General features: G+C 34.5%; 2 protein-coding genes across 2 annotated transcripts; both read right to left on the bottom strand.

Annotated features, from left to right (window-relative positions):
* Positions 1–10,847: 10,847 nt before the first annotated feature.
* Positions 10,848–12,103, bottom strand: LOC108198823 (endochitinase EP3-like). The gene is made up of 2 exons (XM_017366600.2): positions 11,659–12,103; positions 10,848–11,379 (listed from the first exon to the last, which is right to left on the bottom strand). Exons 1-2 carry the CDS (start codon positions 12,059–12,061, stop codon positions 10,979–10,981), a joined length of 804 nt encoding a protein of 267 aa, XP_017222089.1. The 5' UTR covers positions 12,062–12,103; the 3' UTR covers positions 10,848–10,978.
* A 9,538-nt stretch (positions 12,104–21,641) lies between these two features.
* On the bottom strand, positions 21,642–22,921 carry LOC108197496 (endochitinase EP3-like). The gene is made up of 2 exons (XM_017365132.2): positions 22,420–22,921; positions 21,642–22,152 (listed from the first exon to the last, which is right to left on the bottom strand). Exons 1-2 carry the CDS (start codon positions 22,823–22,825, stop codon positions 21,752–21,754), a joined length of 807 nt encoding a protein of 268 aa, XP_017220621.1. The 5' UTR covers positions 22,826–22,921; the 3' UTR covers positions 21,642–21,751.
* Between the last annotated feature and the right edge of the window lie 2,481 nt (positions 22,922–25,402).

Raw genomic sequence — 25,402 nt, forward strand, 5'->3', positions numbered from 1 at the left:
CGAGAGTTTGAAAATTGTGCTGGTATAATTTGACTTGGCAATAGGGAGGACTCCTACCTATTTGCGATTTCTTTTACCGAATGAAATGTATCAAACTACATGCATCATGTTGTCTCATTCAATCTTGTCCTTTCTTAACTCGAATAACAACCTACATGATATTTTTCAAAATATTCTTAACTCTTAAGTAAAAAAGATGAGGAAAAGTTAAATGGATCCAGATATCCGATCCGTGATCCGTGCTTCTAATAAATCCGGATATGGATCGGTCTAGAAAAAACCCAATCTCGATCTAATTCGAATCCAAATCTGATAAAATAAATGTATATAAATATGAATTTAGGCTGATCGGATCCGGACCCAATCCATCGACAAACCTAAGTAGGCAGAAGTATATGTTTTGGCATGGCTAAACTAAAAGTCAAGTTGCATAACATGTACGTAATAACTTTGACTGGGTGGACTGCTGCCACCGCTGCCAGTCTACCATATTCCGTGGATATTACGGAGCAGGAAAAACACAATTCATACGGACGTTTGATTCAGCCATATGACTTATGTGATTTTTGATTTAATGTCATTTAGGAGATAGGTTGGCAGTTTAAAATATTTGTTTTGATAAATTTGACATATTAATGACTAACACGTGATTAAAAATATAATAATAAATATAAAAATGATTTATATGTATATTATGTCTTATGCATAATTTTTATTAAAAAATTAATTCACTGAAAAAAATATATCAAACTAACTTCTTGCTCATTTCTGATTTTAAGTCAGAATCGGACTTATAATAACACAAATATACATTTTTTAGTTTGAGTTAAAAATAGTTTTAAACCCACACTTTAAGCAGGGACAAACAGATTCTCGTACAATACCTGTATGATTATTTTGTAAAATTGTAAAATGTCCATCACAACTCGTGTATTGAACGGAGATAATAATATTCCTCGAGAAAATCTCAGTATAAAATATCAATCTCAATTTTCAGATAAAATGATATATTTAGTTATATATATATATATTTAAATGCTTCATGACGAGAACAAAATTACTTATAAGTTTTTTATTGAAAAAATGAGACTCTCTTTTAGATACTCTGAAATGGTATATTTATCCAATTTCTCGTAGACATCTCGATTAATTAATAATTAATTAACTAGTAACTCGTGATCAATTAATATTTGAACAAAAAAGTTTGAACTTCCAACATGTTAGGGACAACACGTATTCAATCTCGATTAACTTATAATTGCGATAAATTAATATAATTTAGTGGTTTCAGCATTATTTATTCAATGAGAGGGGCCGTTTTGTTGAGCTTAAAGTAAAAAAATAAGTAGAACTTAGAAACAAATTAAGACTTATAAGTGATTACAGTGTTTGGCAAAGAAGTAGAAGTCATGAAACAAAAGAGTTAGCATTTTTAGCTTTTTATAAGTATTTTTTGACTTTTTACACAAACTGATATATTATAATCCGGATCGGGAGTATTAGCAAGGTGCGGGGTTCAGATAACATCTTAGCCCGGAGAATTCTCCCCACAAAAAGGAAGAATAGACCACAATCACAGGACGTCAATCCGGGTCAATACATATTGAGGAGTACGATCCCAGAACCCGACTCGGTCTCAAAACATCTAAGGGAGTCCCGCTCTTTGATAGGTCACAGGTGACATGGACATAACATGAACGATCAACTGCTGTCAAGAGATGACAAGTTCCTAACGTTCCAAACTACCGTCCATCGCTGATAGATGGACACGTGTAGGGAATTCGAGACATGCAGATGTATGGCTAAGATTCAGGTTTCCTACCCTTAAACCCTAATCCTTGGCCTATAAATAGACCAAAGATAAGAGGTTTAAGGGTCTCTTCTCTCCACACTCATATTTAACACACACATATGCACTCAGCAAAATATATACACTTAAGCAACCACATATAACAACAATCATACACACACCCCCTACATTGATAGATAGCTTATTTTTAGTCCGTCTACTTTCGAGTCCGCTCTTACTCTCACGTCGGAGGCGTCGCGAGGCTCAAACCCCCTCCGATGTTGTTTTGTAGGCTCCCATCCAGTAGCTACACCGCAAGACGATGACTGAGCACGGTAGATAAAGAGCTGGAACGGAATCTGAAGTTATCATTTGGCGCTAGAAGCTAGGAGGGGTGGTGTATTCTCCGTCTTGTGGTCACGGTGCTACTGGACTCATCTTCATCAACAAATTCCCGACAAGGGAGTCCTGTTTCATCTCTGTGAGCTTCAACAAACTCCAACCTTCAAAAAACCATCTCAACCATGGCTATTTCGTTGTGTGCACGTTAGCAAACTCAACCCGTAAGAAATACAAAATTTGTCTCTAGTACATTAAACACTTTGTCTGGTAGCATCTCATAGTTTCCCAAAGTCTGCGGAAGGATGAAGGCCCAGTTAGAACATCTGCATCCAGGAACCTGGCGAAACTTAAAGATATGTATGGAGATCTAAGTACAAGAAAGGAGGATGCTGAAAACATAAACCCTCCTAAAAAAATTAATGGTTCGGAGGAGGTCATTAGACTTGGTGGTTCTACTTTGAAGTAGTGGCAGGAGGTGACCAATATTAATGCTTGCTTCAAGAGATGGTAATTCCAGATCCCGTTCCGGTACTTCCTCCGTCGTGTACTGGTGTATTGCGGTGTTGTTGCTGGATGGGAGCCTACAAAACAACACCCGAGGGGGGTTTGAGCCCCGCAGCGCCTTCGGCGTGAGGATGAGTACAGACGTCGGAATAGATAGACGGAAAATAAGCTATCTATGTGTGGTGGGTGAAGGTGTATGGCTGTTGTGTATGGTGGCTTGGAGTGTGTGAGAAATATGAGAGTGTGGAGAAGAAGATCCTTAAGCCTCTCATCCTTGGTCTATTTATAGAACAAGGATTATAGTTTAAGGATGTGTAGCTTGGATCCTGTCGTCCATCTGTAGGGCTTGGATGCTTGACACCTGTCCAGGTGTCATTTAAGGAATAATATTTTGGAGCGTTCTGAGGTTTGTCTTCATAGTGTCAGTAGCTGACCATTGTGTGACTTGGATCCCGGTTCATATCCAGACTAAGTTTTGGAAAGATTGGTGCCCACCAACCTGGGTTGATTGCCTCTCCAGGGTCATGGAATTCTCTCCGGGTTGGGTGCGCCTCCGGGATTGCGTCCTTGCATTATTAGTCCCTCGAACCGTGGTTGGAGTTGGTCTTGCTTCCGGTTCTTGGCGGGACTGAGGTAACCCAATCCGGATTGGGATACCTGTCAGGACATGGTTGAACTACCCTCACCAGTCCGGATTGGTGCTTCTGTTATGATCATGTTTAAAAGTGGTTGGACTATTCTCCGTTGAGACGAATTCTTCCCGGAATTGTGCTGAGTCCGGACCAGACTTGGCCTAGGTTTTCGAGAATACGGTCGGGTTGGATTATATACTATCATTTGCCCCCAATCCCTTATACAGATTTTCTATGTGAGGGAGTAGTGAATAATGCGAATCTTGCCTCCAATCTGGACGGGAACGGAGTAGGAGTAAAGATTTGCCTCGACTCTTTAATCCGGACTGATCTGGACTGAAAGTAGTAAGTTTCTGTTGCGCCATGATCTGGGTTGATATGGACTAGGGGTGAATCTTTGATTTTTGCCCCCCAATCCGGGTTGATCCGGACAAGAGGTGAGATTTTGCTTTTTGCCCCCAGTCCGGGTTGATCCAGGCAATAGGAGGTTTTCGCTCTCGTCATCTGATCTGGGTCGCTACAGATGGTTTCTAAGTAATATAGTATGAATGAGTCCGGGAGAGATTGCTTGACATGATTCCGGACGGGACTGCCTGATATGAGTCTGGACGGGATTGCTTTACAGATATTTGCCTTAGAAAATTTTTCTAAGTAATAGAGTGTGTATGAGTCCGGACGAGATTGCTTGCCATGAGTCCGGACGGGATTGCTTGACATGAGTCCTGACGAGATTGCTTGACATGAGTCCGGACGGGATTGCTTTACAAATATTTGTCTTATAAAATTTTTCTAAGTAAGAGATAGCTCATAATTGGACCCGGGTTGCATTTGCTTTTTTGCCTTAGAAAATTTTTTCCAATTAAGAAGTAGCTCATAATTGAACCGGGGTTGCTTTTGCTTTTTTGCCTTAGAAATTTTTTTCCAAGTAAGAGATAGCTCAAAATTGAACCGGGGTAGCTTTTTTTTTTTTTTTTTTGCCTTAGAAAAGTTTTTACAAATAAGAGATAGATCATAACTGGACCAGGGTAGCTCTTGCTTTTTTGCCTTGGAAAATATTTCGAAGTAAGAAATAGCTCATAATTGGACCCGGGGTTGCTTTTTCTTTTGCTTTTGCTTTTGCTTTTTTGCCTTAGAACATTTTTTCCAAGTAAGAAGTAGCTCATAATTGAACCGGGGTTGCTTTTGCTTTTTTGCCTTAAATTCAAAGTTAGAAATAGCTCATCATTGGACCCGGGGTTGCTTTTGCTTTTTCTTTTTTCCCTTATAAATTTTTTTCCAAGTAAGAAGTAGCTCATAATTGAACCGGGGTTGTTTTTGCTTTTTTGCCATAGAAAATTTTTTCCAAGTAAGAGATAGCTCAAAAGTGAAGCGGGGTAGCTTTTGCTTTTTTGCCTTAAAATAATTTTTCCAAGTAAGAGATAGGTTATAACTGGACCGGGGTAGCTTTTGCTTTTTTGCCTTATAAAATTTTTCTAAGTAAGAGATAGCTCATAACTGGACCCGGGATTGCTTTTGTTTTTTTTCCCTTAAATTTTTTTTCCAATCAAGAAGTAACTCATAGTTGAACCGGGGTCGCTTTTGCTTTTTTGCCTTAAATTTTTTTTTCCCCAATTGAGAGATAGGTCATAACTGGACCGGGGTAGCTTTTGCTTTTTTGCCTTAGAAATTTTTTCTAAGTAAGAGATAGCTAATAATTGGACTCGGGGTTGCTTTTGCTTTTTTCCGTTAGAAATTTTTTTCCAAGTAAGGAGTAACTCATAATTGAACTGGGGTTGCTTTTGCTTCTTTGCCTTAGAAAATTTTTTCCAAGTGAGAGAGTGGTCATAACTGGACCGGGGTAGCTTTTGTTTTTTTGGCATAAAAAAAATTTTCTAAGTAATAAATAGGTCATAACCAGACCGAGGTAGCTTTTGCTTTTTTGCCTTCAAAAATTTTTCTAAGTAAGAGATAGCTAATAATTAGACTCGGGGTTGCTTTTGCTTTTTTGCCTTGGAAAATTTTTCTAGGTAAGAGATAGCTCATAATTGGACCGGGGTAGCTTTTGCTTTTTTGCCTTAGGAATTTTTTTTTAAGTAAGAGATGGCTAATAATTGGACCCGGGTAGCTTTTGATTTTTTGCTTTGGAATTTTTTTTCCTCAAGTATGATTGCTTAGTCCGGACTCATTTGAGCCAGGACTTATGGTTGCTTAGAAAAAGTATTTTCTAGTGCCTACTCTGGACTCATTATTGAATCAGGACTAGTATGGTTGCTTAGTCCGGACTCGTCTAAGTCAGGGCTGGTATTTTCTAATGCCTAGTCCGAACTCATCTAAGTCAGGACTAGTGTGGTTCCTTCGGTCCCGTACCTGGAGTCCCTACTAACTTTTGTTTTTAGCAGCTCATGGATCATGTCTCTTAGACTGGTCTGATCCTCATTATTTTCATCGTCTGAGATCAGCTCTAGGGTTGGCTCATTCCTGGACCGCTTGGAGCGGGACTTGCTCATAAGCCTTTTTTTCTTCTAGCCGGATCCTTCTTTGAATTTTCTGCTCTAGCTTTTCTTCTTCTTCCCTTCGGATCTATTCTTTCTTTTCGGCCAGGATCTTTTGCCTTGCGGCATCACTTTCTCTCTGCTTCTTTTTCTTGACTTTGTCACCAATCCGGTCAAAGACGAAACCTCGGGATTGGAGTCTTGCCCGAGTCCTCAGAGTTGGCGACATGTTCAGCTTCCTTGCGAGTATCAGCTTGGCGTTCATGATACTGCCGGATTGCCTCGGCTATTTCCTTGCTGGTGAGATTTGCCATGTGGTCGGCCGTTCCCGGGACATCTGTGTACTTGAACTTGTTCGTCTCGATAACAACCCGGGCATCATCCGGATTAACCTGGGTCAGGATTTGCTCGGAGTTCAGGTCCTGGAGTGGATTCGCTTGGTCAGGACCTAACCCATGTTGCTGGGAGCTGGTGGTAACCTTGGTTGATCGGGTCTTTCCCCCTCTCACTATAGTTCCGTAGATGGTTTTGACTAGAAAACAAAACAAGACCAGGACAAGGCTCCTACTACAAGTTTTTATGGATGCTTTTTTCGAGAGGTATATATGCACTAAAAATGGCAAAGGGATGACTAAGGGAGTGGAGACAGACAGTCAACTTACTATGACCAGAAATGCAAAAAATGGCTAAGTGACAAGATGTGTAAGGAACTACTAGACAGAGTGTTTAATGAGCTTGGGACAAATATTTTGGTTTCTTGAGATCGGGATTTGCTAACGTGCACACCAACAAGAAAATCATGGCTGAGATGGTTTTGAGAGATTTGAGTGTTTTGAAGCTTACAGAAATGAATCAGGACTCCCTTTTCAAGAGCTTCCTGAAGAAGACGAGTCTAGTGGCATTGTGACCACAGGACGGAGAATACGCCATCCCCTCCTTCTAGCGCCAAATGATAACTCCAGATCCCGTTTCGGTACTTCCTCTGCCGTGTACTGGTGTCTTGCGGTGTTGCTGTCGGATGGGAGCCTACAAAACAACACCGGAGGGGGGTTTGAGCCCCGCGGCGCCTCCGGCGTGAGAATGAGTACAGGCGTCGGAATAGATGGACGGAAAATAAGCTATCTATGTGTGGTGGGTGAAGGTGTATGGCTGCTATGTATGGTGGCTTGGAGTGTGTGAGAAATATGAGAGTGTGGAGAAGAAGATCCTTAAGCCTCTCATCCTTGGTCTATTTATAGACCAAGGATTAGGGTTTAAGGATGTGTACCTTGGATCCTGTCGTCCATCTGTAGGGCTTGGATGCTTGACACCTGTCTAGGTGTCAGCTAAAGAATAGTATTTTGGAGTGTTCTGAGGTTTGTCTTCATAGTGTCAGTAGCTAACCATTGTGTGACTTGGATCCCGGTTCATATCCAGACTAAGTTCTGGCAAGACTGGTGTCCACCGACCCGGGTTGATTGCCTCTCCAGGGTCATGGAATTCTCTCCGAGTTGGGTGTGCCTCCGGGATTGCGTCCTTGCATTATTAGTCCCTCGAACCGGGGTTGGAGTTGGTCTTGCTTCCGGTTCTTGGCGGGATTGAGGTAACCCAATCCGGATTGGGATACTTGCCAGGACATGGTTGAACTATTCTCCAGTCTGGATTGGTGTTTCTGTTATGATCATGTTCTGAAATGGTTGGACTATTCTCCGTTGGGACGAATTCTTTCCGGGGTTGTGCTGAGTCCAAACCAAACTTGGCCTAGGACTTCGAGAATACGATCGAGTTGGTTTATATACTATCAGGAGACAAGTTATATTGATAAATGTGTGCGCTGCATTTGCTGTTCTGAGCAATTACCATGTATATATATTAGATGTCAGTTAATACATTACTGTATCGGTACTTCACTCCATGTAACAGATTAGTTTTGTTGATTTGTTTCTAAAAAACTTTGTATTAAAATAATGCTGGTAAAATTGTTTTGATTTTGATACTTTTTAAATTCATAAACATGCTTGTGAGTTGTTTCAAGCAAATATTTTTTTTCTTCTTTTCCTCGTGTGCTTTTTTACTTTTCGAGACTCGTATGGCCTTTAAATTTCTCCCAACACATTCGACTATTTCCCTAAAATTTCCTAGAAATTTTCAAAACTTCTCAATAACTTTCCTATAATTTACTAAATTTTTAAGCAAAAATCAGCAATTTTGGCTTTAAAATCAGTTTTTGGTTTTACAGTTTTACCCGCCCAAACAACTCTCAGTCAGAGGGACTTCTGCGCCCTTTTCTTGGCTGTTTTGGTCTATGTAATGCAGAGGTGTTATAATAATAATTGGAATGAATAAATATTGCACGAATGTCCGGCTCAAAGTGAAAAAAAAAGAAGCTTTTCTTAATATTACTTATTACATTTTTATTAGACAATCAAAAACATTCACGTGATCCAAGAGATAGTGTAAGAACTCATCTGATAAGTTTCTCTCCAAAATTCTCCACTGATCATTAATTGCCTTTTTCCAAGCATGAATAGGCTACAAAGAGAATATTACAAAAAAAAAGAAGGCTAAAGTTAGGGCAACAAATACTTGTAATCCTGTGGTCCAAGAACTCGTATAATAAAAACATGTAAAGTAACTTGATATCCTCGAAAACCCAGACTATCATAGTAATGATTCAAGAAATCATCAACTATGTCAGATTTTTTAAAGATCTGATAATTTTGCATAACAATATGTTGCCTCTTTACTCAAAACAAAGAGGTCCCCCATAAACTTCAGTTTGTAAATATATACATGTCTATAGTATGTGAATCAGTTTTGTTATGACTTGCTAACGATGCCTAACATAACATATTGTTATGGACCTATATTTATGTTGCATATTTTTATAAAATGATAACTTTAGCAAGTCATAACAAAATTGATTTACGTGGAACATATTTTGCTATATTTTTATGTTTATATTATAATAATTTTGCATAACAATATGTGGCCTCTTTAAAGCCTGAATATGTTTGCATTTTCAGACGTTTGCTCGGGCATTCGAGTTCCTTGTTCAGGCTTGAGTCATTGTTTGGGCATTTGCTTGGTGCTAGGACAAAAACGATTATAGGTTTTTGATTTCACCATAAAATTTGGAAAGCTTTCTTTTTTACATCATGCGCTTGATTATTCAATAAAAGTCTTAACTTCAAGAACCAATTTCTTTTTGATCAAATTTTGCTTTGGAAACCAGAATTTACTTTTATAAACTGAATTCTTTGGTAAATTCCTATTCAGGTGATTTTGCTCTAAACTCTTTGATTTTAGAAATTTCGGATATTAATTAATACCCTTAGCTCTTCTCGGGAGCTCAAAAAACCTTTGACTTCTCCGAGGATCTTTGATGTTCTTTAGCGTTGGAGGCACTCTTGGCTTCACCATGACGTTCCTTGGCGTCCGAGGCACTCTTAACGTCACCCTGCCATTCCTTGGCTCTCAAGGCAGCTTGGCATCATCTTGGTGTTCCTTGACACCCGAGGCTGTTTGAGGGAGCGTGAAGCTTCCTCGGCTCTTCTCAAGGATCCTTGCCCCGGTTCTCTAGACGGATCTAATTTCTCACGAAAATATCTTTTCACAGAATATTTCGGTAATTTTAATACTCACACCTAACATATTTCTTACTGTAGCTATTTACTCATCCTTACTCTGAGCTTGATCAATTATTTTATCACTTTTTGTATCCATACCTTATATGCATGTCTTTCTTGAAATTATCCAGCTATTTTCACCTTTTCCTTGCCTATAAAAGATTAAAGGGTGAAATCTTTGAACCGCACACCTCCGGTTGCAAACTTCTCCAAATTTTCCTCTAGTTAGTTCTCTAGGTTTTTTTTTTCCATCTAGTTTTAGGAAGAATCTCTCAAGATCGTCAAGTATATTCAAGCTTGTTCTTGAGACATTCAAGCATTCGGGGTGGAAGTGTTGTTCGATCTTCAAATAGGTTGTGTTCTTTTTTCATGTTGAAGTTATTAGCCGATACCAAAATTAGCCCGTGTCAGAGCATCTCCAACGGCGTTGGCTATAATCGTTGGCTAAATTAGACCTGTAAGATATTATGTAAAATTTGCTGAACCTGTAAAACATTTTGCTTCAATGGTAATGGCTATATTGGTTGGCTATAATTTAAAAATAGTATGTTATTAATATTTTAAATTGTTAAAATAGAATATATCAGTTCAATATGGTAATAAATTATGTACAATCTTCCTACAGATTTTCTTACAGACCTGTAGAGGTTCGACAAATTTAGCCATCCATAGGAGGTTGGCTAAATTTATAGACAACAGGTGAGCATGGTTGGAGTTGAATTTTTGGAGCTGTTGGCTAAATTTTCTTAATTTAAGTAAGCCAACTCACCTTTTAGACAAGGGTTTTAGATGGTTGGAGATGCTCTCAGCTTGTTCCTAACATTCCCATATCTGGGAAAGGGTGGATTACATCTGACATCAAAGATCTTTAACCAGTTGTCCTTTGAACACTCCATGCATGATCGGAAAAAGTCGATTTTCAAACTCAGATGGAAGGGCGAAAATCGGGGTTTGTATTCTAGGGACCATTTCTCACCTATAATTCTGTAATTATACCAACTAAAAATCTGTAATCGAACAAATCCTTTCCTGCAAATTTCGATTTTGACTGTGACGAAAAGGAACCACCTGGACACCTTGTTGTTTTATAATGTGTATTACCTGTAAAAAAAAGTAAGGATTTTCTAAAGGGTTCGGGTATGTCAGGACCAGTTACATAACCTACAGCTTTTTGGTCAAATGAATATCCAGTATCTAGCGGCCTAGATTGCCTGGGTTATGATCTACGTTCAGCGTTTAAAATACGTTGTACGAGACCTTACGACGCTTTTTAACCATTGTGCGGAGTTACATTATGTAACCTCATACAGCGGTTAAAAAGCGCTGTATGTATTAAAATTTGTTATAATCCTGGTCGCTGGATATTCATCTAACGGCCAAAAAGTTGTAGGCTATTTAACAGGTCCCTGACATATGTTTTGTCAAAGCCTCGACCCTTTTCTAAAAGTGTTTATCATTGATATAATTAAAATTGTTACGTGATATTTCACTTATGTGTATCAAATTAACACAGAGAGTGATTATGCATATATACTAGTGAAGTTTATGTGTTTATTGATAGTACAATTTCTTCTCTCTGGGAGGACTTATTATGGCATAATTGAAATAGAAATTTAGCAGAACTATGATGTTCTAGCATCGCTGATTATCACCAGGTGCTACACCAAATTTACTACAATATGAGTTGTAAAGACTAACACGCGAGTTGACAGCAGCCGGTCTTTTACCGTCGCACTCAATGCTGTTGATGGCACGGATAGTTGCCCCGAAACCTTGGGTAGTAACAGACTGAACGTTGACCTTCCAGTACCACAAGGCCGTCTTGAAGGACAACACTGCATCTGAAGCCACGATGTCTGGATTGTTTAGCCCATCGAAGTCATTACTCTTTCCAGCATCAATGTAGTTATAGTTCCATGTTAGCTGAAGAGGGCCGCGGCCAAAGTAGTACACATTTGGGTTGCAAGGGTACTCTGCCGTTGATTGGCAGTAATTGTGGTCGCGACCATCTGTCTCTTCTTTATGGCAGAAATCTGCGCTCAAATTTAGTAATTATGTCAGAACATTTTCGATAAGCAACGAAACATTAAATTAAAAGTTGAAACTAAGGAGCACGATTGGATAGCCCAAATGGTGGGTTTAACCTCTATTGTCCCCGGATACCCGGGTTCGATTCTGGCTCAACTCGAGAAGTATTAGAACAGATACTCATTTGTAAGACATATAAGTCTAAATTATCAAAAAAAAGGTTAAAACTAAGAATTATAGATTTAGTTGCCAAAAAATTTAAGTGTAAAGGATAGAATTTATACATCCGGTCTCATGGGTAGCATGGGCAAAAAAAGCTGCAATCTCGCGCTTAGAATCATCAGCAGAACCAGCAGTTCCAAACGAGGAGTAGGATTGAAGTGCATTAAGAAACGCTGATCTGGTATAAAAGTTCTTCCCGTCGCAATCTCCTGTGGCTTGACTAATGATTCCATTAAAGAAATCGTCAGAGACAATATCAGCAACGGAAACACCATTACTACCACCCCCACTTGGTGCAGAATTAGTGCAGGGACCAGCTTGGCATCCCTCGCCACAATAATCGGAGGTAGTGCCGCAGTAACCGTACTTGCTGCAGCAGAGGCCTGCAGCACAGTTGCAGTTCTGGGCAGAAACTAGTGAGGCGGCAATGAAGATAGCGGTTAGGAAAATGAAAAAGGTTTTCATTTTGTTGTTTGTAGTAGAGGATGATGGATAATAAGGTTGTGCATGGAGGGTTTTATAGGCCAAGGCCCAAGGCATTAAGTGGGTTTTGGAAATTGGAGGCAAGAGTTTTAATATTGTGCTAGTATAATTTGACTAGGTAAGAGCAACTTCATCAACTATTTACCATTCTTCTCATAAATAATATTATTAAATTAGATCTTAGTTTTTTAAGATACAAAATCATTTTTACACTCCAAAAACCCTCGTCAGATTCGGACTTTATGTTTTTAATATACTTCTGTGAGTACTAATCCGATCAGCACTTGCACATTAATTATTCAGTACCAATTTCCAAGGATAGTACCAGGAGGTAAAGGCCAGTAAAATGTGAGAAAAGCTATAGTATATTGATACTTCCTCCGTCTCAAAATAAATATCTTTTTTGATTTTTAACTAATTAAATTGACTATATATTTTTCTAATTAATATATAGAGAAAAGTTCTATGGAGACCACGTTTTCATTGGAGACCTTGAAGACCACTTATATTCTGCAATTAAAACATTATCAAATTTATTGTTTTGCGAATTACATTCGATAAATATGACTATTTCATCGAAAATGTTGAAAATTATTTATGCTAAACAAGAAGAACATGTATGTATTGCAAGATCAACAAATGTTCTGCACACTAAACATGGTTTTGTAAAATAATATGTTTTTTAGTGTTTTATTTGTCAAATGTATAAAATTTGCAAGATTGTCAATAAAATAATAATCTTTGTAGAACATGATTCGAAAAATAATATATTTTGCAATGTTTTTATGGAGTATTTTAGTTGCAGTACATAAGTGGTCTCCAAGTCTCCAATGAAAACGTGGTCTCCATAGAACTTATCCCTTAATATATATTATATAATTGAAAGAAGAAAAAAAATATTGTTGGAAAGTACATTTATTCTTTTTAAAATGTAGTTTCTTATTTTGTAATATAATACATAAATGTTTTTTAATAAACATTCAAAATTGGTCAATTTGACTTCTTGAAAAGCGAGTGGGACATGTAAATTAAGACGGAGGGATTAATGAGGAAGATAGATAGACTCCTCACTATTGAGGAGAGTTATGAAGCTCCTAAGAATCTCAGAGCATCTCCAACGCCAATAATATAAAATGTGGCTCTTAGTAAGTTAATATAATGGAAAACATGAGAACTCCAATCCTACATTTTATACTTAACTCTTAATTCACATTTTATATTTATTTTATATAAATGAGAGGAAAAAGGTAACTTGAATAGAGAGAAAATTGGAAAGAAATTAATATTATATTGAGTTAAGAGCTACTAGATGCTCTTTAAAAGAAAGCAGAGAGAGTAGGCTCTTAAATTTTTAAAGAGCTCTAATTTTTGACTTGCTCTTTAAATTTGGGGTTAAGAGCTGGTTTAAAACGCGTATTGGAGATGCTCTTAGGAATCTGTTGGAGGTATGTTTTTCTTCAACTTCTTCAATTTACAGATAAAGAGCTTGCATAGAGAGTTTGTTGGAGTTGCTCCGGATATTCCTATTATAAATGTTTTAGCATCGCTGAAACTCAAGTCGCGGTAACATGTACGTCATACACACATAAGAGTGTTTGGCTTAACTTAAAATAAATAGTTCTGGACTTCCTTTAACACTTTAAACTGTTTCTAATGTTACCAAAATTTGCAGGGTTAAAAGCCAAGCCTATTTCATTTCTATGACAATGGAGTAAGTGTTTTTATGTATGAATATTTATAAGATCGAATGGACAAGTATCGAAAAGAAAATAAGAGACAAGAACACAAGCAATTTTGGTGACGCGGAAAACCCCTTGTAAAAGGGTAAAAACCGCGGGTGGAAATGTACCAGCCAAATTTCCACTATAATGTTTAAGTATGAGCTTACAAGCAAGAAAAATACAAGATACAAGCATAAAAACTGTAGTCGTCGTCATCAGAAGATGTTCCCGTCGGCAGCAGTGCGTACCCGTCGGCAGGAAGACTTGAAGGAGATGAAGATGTAGAGCTCAGTTAATAGAAGATGAAGAAGCTATGGTGGGTGTATTGTAGTTGTCCGATATGTAAGAGATAAGTATAATATATATAATGTGGTTTTAGGGCCTGGGCTTTAGGTTTATACATAAGAAAAGTGGAGTTGTGAAGGTGTGTAGATGATAAGTATGCTTGAGTAGATGTAGATGACTTGTGTTTATCTCATCTTCTTGTGGTATTTATAGCTGATTTTGAGCTTAAACCGTGGGCTATTTTATAGGAAGGTGGGTTGCATAAGTATAGGAAAGTGATAAGGTTGTTACCAACCTTATATCCTATTTTTCAGGAGTAGTTAGAAGACAAGTTGAATGGTTCCGCAGTCGTCCGTCGTGTCAGTGCACTTCCCGTCATGTCCTGACGCCTGTAAAATCTAGGTAGAACAAATGTAATGTTTGGTAAAAAAAACAGAAGTGCTTATTTTGAATTTTTAAAATCAGAAGCTGGAAGCACTAATCATTTTGGGACATTTTTAGTGATTTGCATTTTATTGTGAAGTTTTTAAATTTTTGATATGTAATAAATTTTATTTATTAATAAAATTTCTATCATTTTGATAATTTGATTTTTTTTTTAATTTATAAATCTAAATTACCAAACACTGAAATTACCCGAATTTTTGAAATGATTTATACGTCAAGTTCACTTATCATTTGTATCCATTTTTTATTTTAAATAATAAATCATATTTTTTCAACTTTTCTACTTTAAATAATAAATAATTTCTTTTGAGTTACAGCCGCGTAGACTTTGACTCGGTGGACTGGACCTGCCCCTACCGGTCTACCATATTCCGTCGATATTACGGAGTAGAAAAGCACAATTTCTAATCCTATATACTCTAGTCCAATATAATATACCTGTGAGATTATTTTGTTAAATCATAAAAAGTCTCGGTCGCAATCGTGTATTGAAGGGAGATAATAATATTCTTCTAGGAAATCTCAGTATAAAATATCAATCTCAATTTCGCAGAAGGTATATATTTAGTTATATATATATATATATATATATATATATATATATATATATATATATATATATATATATATATATATATATATGAGTAAGGTTTGAGGGAGAACCTCACTATCAAGAGAATCGAGAGAACTCTCATTAGAGCCATTGATTTTTGGATAACATTTATATACTGCCTTTTATTATTTCAATTAGAATATATTAAAAAATCTATTGATCAAGGGCATTTTGGAACACAACAAAAATGTTATTATTACGAAATCTTTTAAATATGGCATCTTGCATCTTTTTATCTGCCAATCAAATAATACCATTTATAGATTATTACAGAATCCGGAATCCAAATCTTATATTTCTAACATATATTCTATTTTTGGCATTTCTCACAACTCAATATATCAATAAAAACGTAAGTTAATACACATTTCTCATATATATATTATATATGATCGATTAACAAAACACTTAATAACATTTTTAGTAGAATCTTAAAGTATTTATTATAAACTTAATCATATAATAAAAAACTTATATTAAATTTTATATTGTTAATAGAACCTTTATTACAATATCAATAAAATTATCAAAAAATCTTTGATACACATAAATTATATTAAAAAATTTTCATTATATAGAAATTTTAATGCATCAATTTGTAGAATCTTCAGTAACATGTCACTTAGAATAGTAGAATCTTCATTATCATTAACATTTTTAAAAATATATTTATAAATTAAAATCTTAAAAAATAATTAATATTAAAATAGTAGAGTTATCAGTGAAACACTTAATAGAATCTCAATACTATCAATGTGACGCTTAGTAGAATATCAATAAAATTTTTAGAATCTTAATTTATTAGAATCTAATCCACAATAAAAATATATCATAAATCTTGATTATCAATATAAAAACTTTAATACATCAATAAGTAGAATCTTCATTAATGTATCTCTAAATGATTTTAATTTAAATAAAATTTTGAAAAGATCACATAACAAAATTATATAATATATATGATCAAATAACGACTCATCTAATAATTTTTTTAGTAGAATCTTAATGTACCTTTTAAAATACATTTAATCACATAATTAAAAAAATGATATTGATTCCTGTATTGTTAATGGAACCTTTATTATAATTTTAATATTGTTATTAAAGAATAAGTATATAGTGCATCAATTAGTAGAATCGTATATAGTAAATTTAATACATCAATTAGTTGAATCGTAAGTAATGTATCATTAAATCTAATTTTATTAAATTAAAATTTAATTTAAAAAACACATAAAAAATCATATTATATATAGATATACATAATATATTATATATAACTAGCTAAATGAAACACCTAATGAAATATATTTTATTATGGATAAAATGCTTATAAGAATCTTTGTAAAAGAATAAATAATGTAAAGATTTTACAAAACATCTCCGAATATTGTTTTACAAAATCTTCTAATATTTTAAATGTTGTACGAAATTTGGAAATAGTAATGAAGATATTTTACTAAGATTCCGTTAAGTGTTTTTTCATATTTTAATTAAAAGAAGAATATGAAAAATATGGAGCATTATATATAATTTTCATATTTCAATTGAGAAAAAATACAGAAGATATAGAAGCATTAAATCAATGATACGAAAGATATGTAAGCATTAAATATGAATCTCAATAAATACGGATAAAAAACTTAAAAGAATCTTAGTAAAATAATAAATAATGAAAATATATTACAAAATATCTCCAAATTTTTTTTACAAAGTCTCCTAATATTTTAAATCTTTTACGGAATCTAGAAATAGTAAGTAATGGAAATATTTTACCAATGGATATTTTACTAAGATTCCAATAAGTATTTTTCCATATTTCATTTAAGAGAAGAATATGAAAAATATAGAGCAATATATATAACTTCCATATTTCAATTGAAAAAAAATAAAGAAGATATAGAAGCATTAAATCAAAGATATGGAAAATATGAAAGCATTAAATAAGAATCTGAATAAATATGGTAATAAATTGTGATTTATTTCTTGTTTTTGATGCTATAGAAATACCTTGAGTCTCACTAGATTTGATTGATATTATAAAGATATTATTTTTGAATAGTATTAAATTAAGATTTGTAATCAACGGTGGATGAAGGAGTTTTCTGGTTCTCTCGATTATTTGGGTTCTCTCAGGATCCTACCCCTATATTATATATATTTTATATACTTCATGAATAGGACAAAATTACTTATAAATTTTCTATTGAAAAAATACAACTCTTTTTTAAATAATAACCTCTGAAATGATATATTTATCTAATCTTAAGAATTTAATAGTTTTATTGTAGACATCTCGATTAATTAATAATTAATTAACTAGTAAATCATGATCAATTAATATTTGAATAAAAAAGTTTGTGCTTAGAGAATATTAGTGATAGTACATATTGAATCTCGATTAACTAATAATTGTAATAAATTAATATTTCCTCCTTCTTTTTTTAGTTGTCATATTTGTAAAAAAAATTGTCTGTCAGATTTTCTTTACTTGTATTTGAATATCGATTGCATCTTCACTTTTGACGATCTTATACTTATCATTAGAATATATTCTTTCACTATAAAGCTGTAAATAATAAATATTTTTGTAGAACAATGATGTTTTAGAGAAGAAATGATGTGTACACAAAAAATGATCTTAAAAAAGAAGAAACAAAGGCGATATAAAAATAAGATGAGATTTATCATTATAAGGGAGAACGTTTAAGTTATTCTCTTTTTTTTTTTTGTCATAAGACTTTCACGTCAGTGAATTGTACCGAAATACAATACCGAAAGAATCGGAAGAGCTTTTTTCATACATAAAAACTTTCATCTAACCAAAGAGCATGTCAAAAACCCCACAAAAATTAGATAAAAATTTATGATGCCTGAAAAAAAACACTCGAAAGAAAACAAAATCTGCGGAACTAAGAAAGGAGAGCTTTCAATCAATAAAGTCTATCGACTAACCGAATGTCATGCAGAGATGGCCCCGGAAGTTTAGCCAATAAAACTTTAAAGACTGAGAAAAAAACCCAGATGAAGGACAAAAATCCGCGGAAAGGAAGAAAGTAAGGTGGAGAGGAAAAAAAGAGGAAGAAAGAAAGAAACAAGCATAAAAGATTATGCTAGGCACCAAAACAAAATCATCTAAAATGACACAGTCATTAAAATAACGACAACCAAAATCGCAATATACGATCATGAAGCCATCAATCATGGCACTCCCTCAAAAGAAACACAAAAATTCAAACTAAAGATACATGTCCAAAACACAATTTACGATATAAAGTCTATAAATCTAGTAATAAACGAGACACAAAATTCAATTACGAAAAAATAACCGATAACAGAAGACATAAGACAAATACATTAAAAAACAATAAGAATAAAGATTTTGAACTCATACCATTATCGTGGGGTCAATTCACACGATCCTTACCTTACCGAATATAAATATATGTAGATACCAGAAATGGCTAAAACTGAATCGCAGTCGCTAACTCGTCATTGACTCATCCCAATTGATTCATCACCAGATCAAAATCTTGCAAAACGAGTAGATCTAATATCCAAGTACAGATCCGTTGAGGAATATTATTGAGAAAATAAGAATAAATCAAGAGAAATTAATTGATTCGGAGTTTTTCATCAGTGAAAATCGATGGAACTCCGACGATGGCTAGAAGAGAAGTGAGGGTTTTCTTTCTTTCTTGGTTACTTGATAATTCTTTGTATCGGCAACGTTTAAGTTATTCTAGTTGTATGAACATGTGATAATAAAAAAATAAATAAGGGTAGTTGTGGTAAAAAAAAATTGCTAAATTAAAATTTTATAAAAAGAAAAAGATACTAGGTCATACGCCGTGATAAGAAATTAACAAGGACCAAAGGTAAATAAAACAGAGCTTCCACTAATTAAGATTACAGATGAGTAATTCACTATAAATCAAACTATGACTTAACACAAGAGCAGAATAGTATTAGGATCAGCTTGGGGATGTCTTCTAAATTCTTTACAGGTGTGTAAAGCTTTTCTCTAACTTTACTTCGAATTTGAGAAATAAGAGCAGCATTGTTGAATATTCAATTATTTCTCTCTTTCCATATAGCAAAGAACACAGCTGTGATGAATAAATAAGCAATGCATTTTTCAAACCGCGGACAATCATTGAGAAAAATTCGGCCATTAATGAAGTCACTCCATCTAGTGCACACTTGAATAGGACAAGCAGAGAGGACAGTATTGGAATAAGGACAATCACTAAAAATATGAGGGTGAAACTCAGCCGCATTCGCGCATAAAACACAAACAGGATCAGTACTCGTGCCAAGCGAAGCATGCGGTCTTTAGTCAAAAGTCTTTGTTGGAGAATAAGCCACGCCATAACCGCAAACTTAGGGACGGAGAAAGCATTCCAGAGGGGGGGGGGATTTATTCGTAGCAATGTCATTATAAATGACAGAGATAGAAACCTTTGGATGCCGCTCTCGGAGCCTTCTAGCAGAAGAGTAGTTACTAGTGCCAATATTCCACTGGCCATTCTCATGATAAAATTCACAAGGTCAAGAGTTGAAGATACAAGCGGAGATTTTAGACCACTATCGAACTGCTCAAATAAAGGTTTCTTGTTGCACCACGGATCATGCCAAAGCGAGAAATTCGAGTGCCTCCAACCCTTATATGTAATTTTTTGGAGAGCAAGAGTGCGGAGAGATAGAATTTTCTTCCAGCCCCAAGCACATTTTCTAGGAAGAGAAGCAGTCCAGAAGTTCTTATGCTTGAGTTCATAGGAGTAGTCCAGAAGTTCTTATGCTTGAGTTCATAGGAGTATATCCACTGGACCCAAATAGAATCAACCTTAGTTATGACGCGCCATCACTTGAATTTTAAAAAAAAAAACAGAAGCTCTTGAAACATCCTTTAAAACAAAACATGGGGAGTATTTGAATTATTGACTGATCCTAAAATTAGCCCATGTCAGCTTGTTCCTATCAATAGGGGTGGCATTTAGGGTGATAAATCGAGTTATGTGTCGGGTTGTCTTACCCGTTTCATTTTTTGAGTCAACCCGAACCCGACCCGAATTTGAAATGGGTTGAAAATTTCAACCCGAACCCGACCGTTCAGTACCCGATCAACCCGAAAATGATCCGTTCTAACTCAAAATTTATTAAAAAATAATTATTTTAATTTTACTAATTATATTTATTTTAATATATTAAAAAAATATAAATAATAATTTAATGAGATTATATGTGAATAAAAATATTTATAATAATATATAAATATATCATAAATATATTTAATTTTGTAATATAAATATATAATTAATATAATATATTCTATATATAAATATTTTGGGTCGGTTTCAGGTACACTGAGTCAACCCGAACCCGACCCAAGTTTTTCGGGTAAAAAATTATTGACCCTAATTCGTATTTTTACGAGTCGAGTTCGTGTCGGATTTCGGGTCATGTTTTATTTTGTCACCCCTAGTTCCTAACATTCCCATATGGGAAAGGGTGGATTACATCCGACATCGCCCTAAGTAGGGCTGAGCAAAAAACCGATTTGAAACCGAAACTGAACCGAAACCGGGAAAAATCGGAGAAAACCGATCCGAATATAACCGATCCGAAACCGAACCGAAAAATTAAAAACCGAACCGATTTAAATGGTTGGGTTCCGGTTATACCTCGTCACCGAACCGATATAAACCGAACCGAACCGATTATTAAAATAATAATTAAATAATAAATCTTATATATATAATAGATAAGAACATATAAATTATGGACTATTGGTAGTCTACTCTTTTTTAGCCCTGCATTTCTTAAAATTGATTAGCATGCAGCATTCCTTCCTTTCAGTAAGTAAGCAGAGAATAAAAGTGAAACTGTTACATTGATTCCAAGTTTGAAATTTACTTTACATATGAAATGCATGAAAGCTTTGTGGTTGAAACTTGAACTATTGCTGTTACTAGCTTACTGCCCCTGGTTACTGCTGTTCCAAATTACAGTATACTTAAATTTTCTGCTTCATTTCAGTGAAGTTCTGAATACGTTAAATAATTATTTTTTCTGGATTACGCGTTTAAAATTGTCTTCGTATTATTTCTCAATTTATAGTTGTCGGTTTTATAACCGAAACCGAGCCGATTATAACCGAACCGGACTTTTTAAACCGAAACCGAATCCGAATCCGAACTGGCGGTTGCAGTTTTCGATTTTAAAAACCGATAATATATGGTTGCGGTTCCGGTTTTAGCCGGAAACCGAGCCGAAAAAGTCACTTGAACACTTTATTCATGATTGGAAAAAGTCGATTTTCAAATTCAGATGGAAGGGCGAAAACCGGGGCTTGTATTTTAGCGACCATTTCTCACATATAATTCTGTAATTTTACCAACTAAAAATTTGTAATCAACAAACCTTCTCCTGCAAATTTCGATTTTGACTGTGACGAAAAGGAATTACCTGGACACCTTCTTGTTTATCATGTGTATTAGTTGTAAAAGTAAGGATTTGATGTGTTTATTGATAGTGCAATTTCTTCTCTCTGGGAGGACTTATTATGGCATAAATGAAATTGAAATATAGTAGAACTATGATGTTCTAGCATCCCTGATTATCACCAGGTGCTACACCAAATTTACTGCAATATGAATTGTAAAGACTGACACGCGAGTTGACAGCATCCGGGCTTCCACCGTTGCACTCAATGCTGTTGATGGCACGGATGGTTGCCCCGAAACCTTGGCTAGTAACAGACTGAACTTTGACCTTCCAGTACCACAAGGCCGTCTTGAAGGACACCACTGCATCTGAAGCCACGATGTCCGGATTGTTTAGCCCATCAAAATCATTACTGTTTCCGGCATCAATGTAGTTATAGTTCCATGTTAGCTGAAGAGGGCCGCGGCCAAAGTAGTTCACATTTGGGTTGCAAGGGTACTCTGCCGTTGATTGGCAGTAATTGTGGTCGCGACCATTTGTCTCTTCTTTATGGCAGAAGTCTGCGTCAAATTTAGTTGTGTTAGAACATTTTTGATAAGCAACGAATCATCATTAAATTAAAAGTTGAAATTAAGAAGCACAATTGGATAGCTCAAGTGGTGAGTTTATCCTTTGTTGTCCTGGGACACCCGGATTCAACTCTAGCTCACCTCGAGAAATAGTAGAATAGATATTCATTTGTAAGGCATATAAGTCTAAATTGTCAAAAAAAAAAGTTGAAACTTTAATTACTCAAAAATATGAAGTGTAAAGGAAAGAATTTATACATCCGGTCTCATGGGTAGCATGGGCAAAAAAAGCTGCAATCTCGCGCTTAGAATCATCAGCAGAACCAGAAGTTCCGAACGAGGAGTAGGATTGAAGTGCCTCAAGAAATGCTGATCTGGTATAAAAGTTTTTTCCGTCGCAATCTCCTGTGGCTTGACTAATGATTCCATTAAAGAAATCGTCGGTGACAATATCAGCAACCGAAACAGCATTACCACCTCCACTTGGTGCAGAATTAGTGCAGGGACCAGCTTGGCATCCCTCGCCGCAATAATCAGAGGTAGTGCCACAGTAACCGTACTTGCTGCAGCAGAGGCCTGCAGCACAGTTGCAGTTCTGGGCAGAAACTAGCGGAGCGGCGATGAAGATTAGGAAAATGAATTTGGTAGCGAAAGATGTTTTCATTTTGTTGTTTGTAGCAGAGGATGATGGAAAATAAGGTTGGCGATGAAGGGTTTTTATAGGCGAGGCATCAAGTATTCAAGTGGGTTTTGAAAATTGGAGGCAAGAGTTTGATAACTGACAATTGTGCTGGTATAATTTGACTTGGCAATAGGTATTATAAATGTTTTGGCATCGCCTAAAACTAAGTTGCAGTAACATGTACGTTATATAGACTTGACTCGGTGGAGTCGGCTGCCACTACCGGTCTTCCATTTTCCGTGGATATTACGGAGTAGAAAAAACACGATTTATAATCCCATATGCTACCTAGTTCAATATAATGTATAATCAGTGGCGGATTTAGATTTAAATTTTGGGGTCATTAAACAAATTTTTGAAATACAATTTTATATTTTTAAATTTTATACGGGCACTTCTACATATTTCTAGATCCGCCCCTGTATAGTTCAGTGGTAAAACCTATCCCCAGATACTAATAAATATCCTCAGGCTTATAAAAAAAATACATGTATGATTATTTTCTAAAAGGGAAAATAGATTTTTTTGTCACCGAACTTATTATGCTTTTAGAAACTTGCCACTAAACTAATTTTTTTTACCTTTTAGTCACTGATGTTAGGTTCGGAATTTTTTTTGCCACTAAAGTTAGGTTCGGATTTAATTATTACCATTATATTAATTCTTTGTAGTATTATTAAAAAATAGTGATAACTTGTAATATTTTGATGATTTGATATATGTCTATCTTTATGTATAGTACTTGTATGTACCCAAGATCGTTTATCTTCGGTGATAAGAGTTAAACACATATTTTACGGTTTCTAAAAGTGTACTCTCATAAATTATTTTATTCTTTCTTTCGAATAAAAATTTAGTGTTTGAATTTTTATACGCAAAAAGAAAATCTCATAAATCATCGAAGATTAAGTTTTTCTCTCTATTTATTTATCTTTATCTTGAAAATCATAATAAGATAAAGTTATTAAAAATTACGAGGATAAATTTAAGAGAGATCTTAGGCTGAACTAGGTGATTGAAACTTTAATAGTGAAAGATGATGCATCATATCACTCAATTAGACTTTATTTTATCATGGAGAGCATAAATTATTTGAAGTCATTGATTTCATACTGATGATTTAATGAATTTCTAAAATTCTAATTACGATTTTTCCTGATTTTAATTTATATCACCTCATTTTATGTTATTATTGCTACATACAAAGATATAAACATACATCATATTATCAAAAAATTATATAATATCACTATGTATTAATGATGCTACAAAAAATTATCACAATGCTAATAATTATATCCGAACCTAAGTTAGTGACTAAAAACAAATCCAAACCTAACATCAGTGACTAAAAGGAAAAAAAATTTAGTTGAGTGGCAAGTTTCTAAAAACATAATAAATTCGGTGACAAAAAAATCTATTTTCCCTTTCTAAAATAAGTCCCCGTCTCGACGTGTATCGAGGGGAGGTAATAATATTCTTCTAAAAAATTTCAGTATAAAATATCAATCTATAAAATGATATTTTTAATTTTATACATAAATAATATATATAAATTTCATGAAGTGAGCAGAAAAACTTATAATCTTTTTATTCAAAAAATATATTTCTCTCTCACACAATGACCTCTGGTAGACTTATCTAATTTCAAGAATTTAAATAGCTATGTTGTAGACATCGTTTGTTATATACAAGTAAACTCTTGATTAATTAATAATTAATTAACTAGTAACTCATGGTTAATTAATATATGAATTAAACAAATTGTGCTCCAACATGTTAGTAATAATACATATTCAAACTCGATTAATTAATAATCTCGCTAAATTAATATAATTTAGTGATTTCAACATTATTTATTTAATGAAATTTTATTAGACAACTTTATTTGAATGTTGAACATGTCAAAATTGCATGCAGAAATGAAATTGTTATTAACTCAAGAATAAATGTTTGCATACATTTTTAAACACTTATTGACTAATGGATTTGTGAAGATTAAACTGATGAACATGTATATATTTTCAATTCACCGCTTGTATTTTTTTTTGTCAGGGTCTATATACACGTAGAATTGTATCGAATACAATAGCTGCATCAAAGGAATTTTTTCATATAAGAAAGTTTATTTTCGGGTTAAATATCAAATTGGTCATTGAAGTGGAGGTCATATATCACTTTGCATACTAATCTTAACGGGGTCTCATTTCAATCATTAGAGTCACATTAAATATCAATAAGTACCTCCAAATTTCAGTTCAAGGAGTAAAAAAATTATTTATAGAGTTTGACACATTATTTTTGAATACTACCACGACCAAGTAAAATGTTATGACTTCTAGTATATATGACAATATATTTAGATTTTATAAAGTTTATTTACTATTTATTTTTTATTATGCTAATATTTTCTTTGTTTTAATTAAAAATAAATTGTAAATAAGATTGATACAATCTAAATATATTGTCATAAATACTAGCAGTCATAAATTTATAATTGGTTGTGGTAGTATTCAAAAGTAATGTGTCAAACTCCATAAATAATATTTTTACTGCTTG

Source organism: Daucus carota, chromosome 8 (assembly GCF_001625215.2).
Source record: "Daucus carota subsp. sativus chromosome 8, DH1 v3.0, whole genome shotgun sequence".
In the NCBI taxonomy this organism is placed as follows: Eukaryota; Viridiplantae; Streptophyta; class Magnoliopsida; order Apiales; family Apiaceae; genus Daucus; species Daucus carota.

Coding starts and splice junctions, on each gene's coding strand:
- LOC108198823 (XM_017366600.2), bottom strand. CDS start 12,061: ATGAAAACCTTTTTCATTTTCCTAACCGCTATCTTCATTGCCGCCTCA. Junction 11,380..11,658: donor TGCTACCCATGAGACCGGAT/GTATAAATTCTA, acceptor ATTTGAGCGCAG/ATTTCTGCCATAAAGAAGAG.
- LOC108197496 (XM_017365132.2), bottom strand. CDS start 22,825: ATGAAAACATCTTTCGCTACCAAATTCATTTTCCTAATCTTCATCGCC. Junction 22,153..22,419: donor TGCTACCCATGAGACCGGAT/GTATAAATTCTT, acceptor AATTTGACGCAG/ACTTCTGCCATAAAGAAGAG.